Source organism: Mixophyes fleayi, chromosome 3, assembly GCF_038048845.1.
Source record: "Mixophyes fleayi isolate aMixFle1 chromosome 3, aMixFle1.hap1, whole genome shotgun sequence".
Lineage (NCBI taxonomy): Eukaryota > Metazoa > Chordata > Amphibia > Anura > Limnodynastidae > Mixophyes > Mixophyes fleayi.
Window position 1 is genome coordinate 339,721,741 of NC_134404.1, and position 10,426 is coordinate 339,732,166.

The 10,426-nt window shown below is 39.5% G+C and overlaps 1 protein-coding gene across 1 annotated transcript in view; it reads right to left on the reverse strand.

The window, feature by feature from the left end:
- The window catches only part of PLB1 (phospholipase B1), a 79,598-nt gene extending 76,867 nt beyond the window's left edge, over positions 1 to 2,731 (reverse strand). The window contains exon 1 of the mRNA XM_075200415.1: positions 2,668 to 2,731. Coding sequence (XP_075056516.1) covers positions 2,668 to 2,731 — 64 coding nt within the window. The remainder of the gene's footprint in view (positions 1 to 2,667) is intronic.
- Positions 2,732 to 10,426: the final 7,695 nt, after the last annotated feature.

Consider the following 10,426-nt stretch of genomic DNA (forward strand, 5'->3'; position numbering starts at 1 on the left):
TCCAAAGAGGCCTCTTCTTAGCATGCGAGGTTAGGCACAGACTGGCGCATAGCAGTTCTCATGTACAGAAGAAGAAGAGGGGCAAGGGACCCATGGGAAATGTGCTATGGGCCCACATTACATTATTCAGTCAATAATCAGATACTAAATATTTAGCAAATGTGCATCGGCATAAGATGTATAGGATTGGTAAATATGTCATTGGTGTATTGCAGATCTGAGTCAGTAGATGTAGCTTCAGAAATAGTGCCGACCTGGTAGCTTCCTCATGGAGCATTCGTCCTTTCAAAAATTTGGATATGGGAATATTTACCCAAGGTAGTGTAGCTCTATGGGGCTGTGTACAAGCAGAACATCTTATCCTGCACTAAGGAGTCATAGCAAGGATGAAACAGGCTGTCTATGGGTGAATATGTCAGCAGAAGCCTGTGTGATAATTTAAAACCTACTCTACAAATACCCAGACATCTATTCTTCTGAAAAGGAGTTAATTATTTAAATATAAAGCTAAGTACTTCTAGTTCTGTCCCAGATGTAAACCACAATGCAGCTATAAAATCATTTAAGACAACAGCAAAATCAGAGTCTGCAAACTTGGTGCAGTTACAATGATAACAACCTGCTTGATTTCACTAGTGCATTTTACATCACAAATAGTGAGTTAATAAATATATATATGAACAGATGAGAACACATCACATTTAAAATCAGATGTAATACTATTTGTGTCTGCAATCAAATTGTTAAAAGACTTTGCTAGAATTCTGCAATATTGTGATCTCCTATAATTTGTCACGTTTATCAATCTAAAAGAACACATCAGCAGTGTTATGTGTTACGATGATGATTGTTAGATGTGTCATCGTTATCATCATCATTTAAATAGCACCAGCAGATTCCGTAGCGGTTTACAATTGGGAACAGACACAGTAATAAAACAATACTGGGTAATACATACAGACAGAGAGGTAAGAGGGCCCTGCTTACAATCTATGGGACAATGGGAGTCTGATACATGAAAGTAAGTGCTACATCATATTGAATATTGGTTCAGCCAGATTGCAAAGGTAAAAGGTGTTTAGTGGTCTATATGATCCAGTAACACAGCAATGGTGGTCAGTTCACACAAGACAACAACTCTCTGACCCCCTGTGTAAAGAGAGGTAATAGGGTAACCTAGGGAGATTAAGAGGGTGGTAGAGGAATATTATAAGCTTGTCTGAAGAGGTGGGTTTTCAGAGAACTCTTGAAGGTTTGAAGACTAGAGGAAAGTCTTGTGGTGCAAGGGAGGTAATTCCATAAAGTGGGTGCAGCCCGAAAAAAGTCCTGTAACTGGGAATGGGAGGAAGTGACGAGAGTGGAAGAGAGACGCAGATCTTGTGCAGAACTGAGGTGTCGAGTTGGAAGATATTTTGAGACAAGTGAGGAGATGTATGTCGGTGCAATTTTGTTGATGGCCTTGTATATTATTAAAATGATGTACGATAGAGACAACTTACACATTAAATCTGGACTAAAATAAGAATTAAAGAAGACTTATTCACAGGTAGATTCATGCCCCCTTGGTGTACATAAGAAAAGACGCATACAAAGACATATTTGCTTCCGTATGTAGAGTCAGACAAATCTTGCAATTTGAGCAACTCCAACAGATTGGTACTGATGCGTTAGTGGCATTCCCCTATTTGTACACAAACTAATAATGCAATGAAACATGTTTTAATATATTATGTTGTGTACAAAAAGTGTAATGCGGTCAGATACAAAAGAGAAAATAACATGTTATTAATATTAGCAAAATTTCTATTTACCAATTAAAAACATAAATAAATGAAACACTTCCGCATCCATTATTTATCCCTTTAAAGCTTAAATGGGAATCGTCTTTCCTGCAGCAGTCCCTATGGAAATAACAATTATATAATTTGAGTAGACGGCCACTAATTAATTGAATTAATTGATCTGTTATAGCCGCAATGTTAATTAAGTACTATCAATTGGAGGGGTATTAGATAACACTGCTGATAGTCTTCATCATTGTGTATATTTGCACCAACCCTCCAGTCTCCGGGTATCTGGGATGTGTCCATATCTAATTAAATCGCAATCACGTGTATTATGTCTACGTTTTTCCGCTCCCCAACTTTAAATATATCCTACAGAAGCATCCGGAGCACAGATGTGTCATTATCATCATCAACACGGAAACTTACGCCTGGTCTATGGAATGCATGAAAATGCTTGCGTGAAACCCTTACAAAACTCGTATCTTAAAGCAATATGTAAATCAAAATTGGACACATTGCAAAGGGTTAAATCAGGTCCTAAAATGCCAACATCTTTTACACCTGCCACACAATGGATGTGATTTTCCACAACCGCTGAATATTAAACGCTGAAGTTTGTGTTTGAGTGATGGCGGTTTTAAAAACACATAATAATCCACATTTTGATAACCCTCCATCCGAAGTTTCACTATTTAAAGCACTGTGTAACTTAAACTTATCAAAAGCACTGTCACATGTAACTGCACCTACATGGAATGGATTCATAATCAATCTAAGAATGGCCGTAAATAGAAATCAATAACAGACATGTATGAACTGAAAGTGAAAACTTTGTTATAATGGAACTCATAGATCATGGTCTCAATCTCCCGTTACTCACCGTCTACAAGGACCAATGAGAGGGCGAGCAGGAGGCACAAGGATGCCCCAAACTGGACCCCCATGACTGGGTTCTTCTGCGAGGTTTCTCTGTGTCACTTTGTCCGATGTCACTAGCTTTGTACGTTGCTATAATGGAGAAGCATTGTTGTAGATCCTTGGCTGCTTTTATAGTATAGCCTGCGACTGATAACCCAGCAACCATAAATCGTGTTATCATCTTCACCTTTGAGTGCTGAAGCCAGGCCTAACGTACAATAAAAGTAATAACCAGCACAAACATTTCAATGCCACACTTGTAAAATCTTATCTGACGTGATGGGTCCCCCAGGAACGGCTGTCACTGTATGTTACAACAATGTACAGCAATAGGCTCAAACGCTGAAGGGCTCGTTCCCCTCATTCCAGAGGAACCGGGAAGTCTGCTCCGCTCACCATTTCATAGTAATTCAACAAACAGCGATTGCCACAAACATCACATCAAAGCCTAATATATATAGTACTACGAACTAAGGAGACACGCAATATACACTCCAAATATGAAACTACATGTATTCAGGTTAATAGACACATACATATGTATATAATATATATATAAATATATATATATATATATATATATATACACACACCTGAAAGTATGATAAAAAAAATAGTTTTCTATCATCCAATTACAGAATTGTTTGGTCAATATGACCAAACAATTCTGGTTTGGTCATATTGGTCATACCCTGATGGGGGTATGCATATAGTGCACAGCTGCAGGCAGCCAGAACCTGCTAGGGGGACGATTGCCCCGGTTGCACCCTCCCCCACCCCACTGCCTTCCTTCCACTACGTGGTCCCCTATTGAATACTTTTTCTACCCTCTAGCTACTCTCTTCCCCTTCCCCTGTCCTTAAAAACTCATCCCGATCCATCCCTTCTCTACTTTCCCCGGTCTTTAGCTTACAATGCTTTGCTCCATGTACCCGCATCACCGCCTTAACTTCTCAAACTGACTTTACTCCTTTTCCCACTTAACCATTGCTCTCACCCTCCTCCATTTCCTGGATGCTGGTGAAATTAGTCCCCAACCCTGGACCCTGCCCCATCCCCATCATCTGCTCACACTTCATCACAAATATCCTGTATCTCCAACTACTACAACCTCATTCTCATACCTCCCTGTCTCCCGTGCACTCTGGAACACTAGATCTGTATGCAGGGGTAGGATGGTCTGGGGGGCAGGGGGGCATGTACACCCCTGGCTGGTCCCATAGTGGGCTCCCTTGGGCGGGGCCACCTGCATTTTTTTCCTTTGAAATGTTCCTAATAGACTGATGAGAAGAGTCTTGCCCCCGGACTAAAATTTATCTGCCCTGCCCTGTCTGTATGCATCAATCTCACAATTATCCACAACTTTTTCCTGTCTCACTCTTTCAGTCTCCTAGCCCTTACTAAACCCTGGATCTCCCCAACGACTCGGCTTCCCCTGCCGCGCTCTCCTCTGAGGTCTCTCCTTCACCCACGCTCCCAGTATTGGCAAATGCCAAGGCGGCTGATTTGGCGTCCTTTTGTCTCCTTGTCGCACCTATTTGGCCTGATTCATCCTCAGACACAACTTGCACGCAACTTCCGGTTAAAAAAAAAGCACACAACAAGTACTGCCGCACTAGACCAACATCTGTGGGTATAATAGTTTAGATTAACTCCCAGATCTATAACATTGATAATGTCCTGTCAGATTATTTTAAGCATAATATACAATCATAAGATAGGTGCTACCTCTCTAATCAATATCAAGTCACAAGGGAAAAAAAGAAGACAACTGTTTTATTGTGGAGCACAGAGACTAAACTAAAATGTATTTCATATAGAATCATTTAAAACCACAACTTTATTATTCTTTATTAAATATATATAGACTAACATAAAAATAGTGTTTCAGAGAATTTATTAAAACTTGTAAAGTCATGAATTAAAAACCCTACATTGGGAGTAGTCTCTTATAATATTTTATATATTATATATTTTAATATTTTATATATTTATCTTAGTACGTTATAATGTGACCTCAATGTAAGAATCAATGTGGACCAATTTTATTAATCACCGATTAAAGAGCTGTTAATCCTGCTCTGTGACCATAAAGTTGTTGGTTAGTTCCCAGCCACATTCTAATACTATACTGAGATGTTATCACTCAGTGTAGGTATCTTAATATGATGATAGAGATACCTGTCTCCAGTGCTCCAATCCCCAACCCTGGAGATCCAACCTGTCTCATTACCTATAGAAGCGCTGGCTACATCTTCTTCAAATTCTTTTTATCTTGCTATTACTCTGCCCCCTCTATCCGTAAGTAAACCTACTTCAGATTTCTAATCTACACCCTATCCAACAACCCCTGACAACTTTTTTCTACAGTGAACTTGCTCCTCCTCCCCCACTACATGCCCCCTCTTTCCTCACCACACATGATTTTGCCACTCACTTTAAAGGCAAAATTGACATCACTCGTCCTGAATTTCCTCTTGTCAGTTCCACATCTTCCCACCCACCCTATCTTGAATCTACCTTACCACCTTCTGATCTTTCCCTCCTGCAAATGATTCTGAAATCCTCACTCTCTTTACTTGCTCCTCTCCCTCAAACTGCCCCTCGACTTTGTTCCAACGCAACTCCTCCACAGCTAGCTCACCTCTTTTACCTATTGCTCTACAAAGGCATCTTCACCTCTGACTTCAAACATGCTCTCATCTCTTATCTTCTCAAGAAACCTTCTCTTTACCCCACCTCTTTCTCCAACTACCACCCATTTCTCTGCTCCACTTTGCTTCCATTGGGTCGTCTACAACTGCCTGACACACTTTCTCTTCACACACTCTATTCTTGATCCTTTGCAGTCTGGTTTCCACTCCCACACTCAACAGAATCTGCCCTTACCAAAGTGACCAATTATCTTCTTGTAGTCAAGTCAATGGGTTACTTGACCCTGCTCATAGTCCTTGTCTCTCTTCTACTTTTGACATGGTCAATCACCCTCTCCTTCTTGACAACTTTCACTCTCTTGGCCTGCACACATTCAGTTCCTCTCATCATCCTATTGCCTCTTCCTTTGTTACATGGCCAGAATATGCCCTTTTCTCACTCATGACATAACCAAAACCAAAACCTGGTCCATTCTCTCATCATTTCCTGCTTAGACTACTGCAACCTCCACGTAGCTAGCTTTCGCTCACCTGCTTTTCCCTACTCCTGGCTCCCCATTTCATCCAGTATTGAATTCAAGTTGCTAACCTACAAAGCCCCCACCAATGTCTCATCTCCATACATGTCAGACCTTGTCACAAGATATATCTCAGCTTGACCTGTCTGCTCCACCTTTCCTCTAGTCAACATCGCTCACTCTCACCTAAAAGACTTCTCCTGTGCTGCACCCCATATTTGGAGCTCCCTGCCTGGCCCAACCAGACTCTCCCCCAACTTCCTATCTTTCACTATTATCAGCTTAACATATATTGCAATATGTGGAACTAACATTCCCTGTTTTTAATATAGAACAGTATTTAGTACAGCATTAATTATGTGTTTGGAGAGTGCAGAGTATCCCTGTTTTTCTGTCTATACAATGTGGACAACCCCCTCTAGCACATCTATCTTTCACTATTGTCTACCACATACTACCTCTATGACCTCTTCTTGAGCACTCCTGCTATTTGTTCCTCCTACCATCCCCATTTGTGTCCCATTTGATCCTACTGTTTCTGATATCCCCACCATTTAGACACAGGAGCAGGCCCTTAACTACCCTGTTTTTCTTGTTCCACTTATTTATGTGTGGTTTTACTATTTGTATTTGTAGTTGCACTCCCATGTTTTGCTATTGTGTTTATTTGTTAATATGTTTACTCATATCCAAATGTTTTGTATGGTGATTGACCAGGACTGCAGATTTTGTGGTGCATCCTAAATAAACGTTGAGGAGGATGATGTCAACTAAAGAGCATTGAAGCCGAAACAGGGCATCACTGCACATACGCAGGAGGACGTACTGCGTTATCGAGCCCTTCATTCAAAACTTTGCTGTGGACCTTAGCGATGTCATGTCCTGCCCTTACCTTTCCCACAGATCATTTAATATCCCTCCATTGCACTTCCTATAATCCTAGAGATGAGGGAATATTCTGCAGTCCCATAGATCTGTTCAACGCCTACTTGAATTTAAATTTTTTTACAAATTTCCATTTAGAATATTACAACTGTGCCATGTCATGTTGATTTGGAAAACATGACATTTTTTAATCAATTGAATCCTAAATAACCAGAAGTACAATCAGCAAGAGTGGGAAAGAAAGAATGGAGTGACTTTTTCTTGTTCTGATATATTAGAATATTTAGATTAGTTTACTTCATGATATTGGGGCAGTATATAATTATTGTATATGAGAAACAACATGATGGTAGAGTGACAGGCAGCTGTCCAGTCTCTTTATAAATACATCTTTATAGGACTGAATGCAGGCCTCTTTAAAGTCATCATTTTTTTTTAAATCAGGTTTTTTATTGAGTTTTAGTACATATAACAAAAAACAAAACAAAAAAACCCGACAAAACAAACATTACTTAACCTATGTCAGCCGTTTAGCAATGCGAGTAAAGGCATAGATGTAAAATATATACATAGTACAGAATAATATATAGAGGAAATGAAGCAAGTTCAGATTCAATAGAACAGATACCTACAAACATATTTGAATGTATAAATATCCTGCATAAAATCTTGTCAGAAATATCGCATAAAGTAGCAAAGTTTATCAACTCCTAAATAATGGAATTAAATTAATTTAAATTTAGTCCAGACCAGACCAATCAGGGCTCTCACATTTAACTATCCCACATCCTGGGCCACCCTTCTTTTTCTATGTTTGGATTCGTACCAAGATGACCAAACTTCCTGATATTTGTGTTCGGTTCTTCGCAAAGTATATGTGTATCTCTCATGGTCCATGGTCTCATTTACCAAATCCCTCTAACTATGGAAATCTGGTTTTGCATTTGCAAGCCAATTACGCGCTATGACAACTTTTGCCAAGGTAAGTGCTATGAAGACAAATTTATAAAGGAGCACAGTTAGTTTATCCTCTAGTGATATCCCGAATAGACATACTTTAGGTTCCAAAGGAGGAATACCGGGTACCACCCCAACAATACATTTCCATATTTTTTCCCAGAAGGCATGAACTACCTGACATTCCCAAAGCAGATCCAGAAATCACATCTTGGCTGAGAGCATTTAGGGCAATCAGCGTTCCGAGCCCTATCAATTGTTGCCATGGACATTGGAGTGTGATATACCCTATGCAAAATATAAAAGTGAATTTGTTGAAAACGCACCGAAGATGTGGCAAATTTGATGCTTTTTAGGATATCATACCACTCTTCCTCATCAATTGTACCAATATTGGATTCCCATTTTATCTTGAGAGGTAATAAACTATAACATGTCTGATGATGGTTAAGCTCCGCATTAAAGTCATAATTTTAGCTCTGTCTCTGGTTCTTCCATGTTTCTCCTGGTGCCTTTGGAGCCTAGCAAAATGGTTTGTAAATTTTGTAAAAAGTTCAATATAAAAGATAATCGTTATCTTCTCAAGAAACCTTCTCTTTACCCCACCTCTTTCTCCAACTACCACCCATTTCTCTGCTCCACTTTGCTTCCATTGGGTCGTCTACAACTGCCTGACACACTTTCTCTTCACACACTCTATTCTTGATCCTTTGCAGTCTGGTTTCCACTCCCACACTCAACAGAATCTGCCCTTACCAAAGTGACCAATTATCTTCTTGTAGTCAAGTCAATGGGTTACTTGACCCTGCTCATAGTCCTTGTCTCTCTTCTACTTTTGACATGGTCAATCACCCTCTCCTTCTTGACAACTTTCACTCTCTTGGCCTGCACACATTCAGTTCCTCTCATCATCCTATTGCCTCTTCCTTTGTTACATGGCCAGAATATGCCCTTTTCTCACTCATGACATAACCATCAATTGTACCAATATTGGATTCCCATTTTATCTTGAGAGGTAATAAACTATAACATGTCTGATGATGGTTAAGCTCCGCATTAAAGTCATAATTTTAGCTCTGTCTCTGGTTCTTCCATGTTCCTCCTGGTGCCTTTGGAGCCTAGCAAAATGGTTTGTAAATTTTGTAAAAAGTTCTATACAAACGATAATTGTTCTAACAAAATGCAACAGCACAATGCTTTACTGTTGGCAGCAAATACTGAAATTGCAAGTCACACATAAGGAATCAGGAGTTCCTTAATTTAAATCTGAGACCATGGAGTAGATGTATTAAGTCTTCCAACAAGGAAAAGTGGAGTTGTTGCACATAGCAACCAATCATCCTAGCTATCATTTTGTGGAAAGTGCTAGATAAATGATAGCTAGAATGTGATTGGTTGTTTAGACAGAGACCAGTTTGGTGTGACTCCGTAAGAGTCCAGTCCCAGTTTTCATGCAATAGTTCTTATCCTGAGAAGAAATGGGGCATAGCTGATTAGATGGGCAGTGTTTCTACTATGAATTGGGATTGACTGGGTGATTCACAGTTGTGGCCTATGCAGATAAGGGGAATGGGCAATATTGTCCCAATTTTTATTCAAGTATTTAGAGTTAGATGTAAGTCCATCTGTGCCATGAAAAAATGTGACTTTCATAAATTTGTCACTCTGCTCATATGTAAAAATTGCATTCATATTTTGAGTTCAGTGTATCTTATACTTGTATCTACTTGTGCTTGGAGAGTCTGGTCAGGAGTGTTCAAGTTCAGTACTCTATGACTGTGGACATGCAAATCAACCTTGTCCCTTAGAGATGCTTAAGCCCAGCAGAACAGTGGTTGGTATTGCTGACTCACAGTGCTGGAGTCATGGGCTTGATTACCTCCATGGCACCTAACTGTGTGGAGTTTCTATGGTCTCCCCATGTTTGCGTGGGTTTCCTCCAGGTAGTCTGATTTGTAATTTAGACTGTAAGCTCCAATGGGGCAGGGAAGGATGCGAATTAGCTCTGAGTCCCATTGGGAGAAAGGTGCTATATAAATTATTATTATTTTCGTAGCTTCATATTATTGCAGAGACTTTCAGGTTTGCCTGAAGTCCCGTACGATGAGCCTCATTCTGAGAAGCTTCTACAAACCCTGGGAGTAATACTTTCTAAAATAAAAAATAAAAGTTACATGATATAGATCTGAGACTTAGCGCAGAAGGAAAAGGGAAAAAAACTTCTGTTGATTTAAGAAAACATGTACTTATAAATTACGTTATCGCTTCACCTTTGAGTGGTGAGCCAGTAATCATGTACCATAAAGTCATAAAAACAATAAACGTTACATATTACATGTTGTGAGAGCTTAAATTATCTGATGTTCTCGTGTTTACATTACAGTAAAATGACACATTCTAGCTTTGCTCCCAACATTTCTGGGGTTATAACAAATCATATACTGGGACTTCCATTACGAAGCACACTGGATACTAACGGCAAATCGCAACTGTGCTGTTTGTCCGTCCATATAAATGTCATTATCTCCCTTTGTACTTCTTTATAAAAGGATGGGGGTATATTGATCGGGATCATCTGAAAGCAAAACAATAGCAAGGAAACAAGTTCATCTTTATTATACTAATTCTGCCAAATCATCCTAAGCAGGGTCCATCTGTTTTCTTTATTTTAAAATCAAATACATTTTTATTTAAATTTTCCACAAAA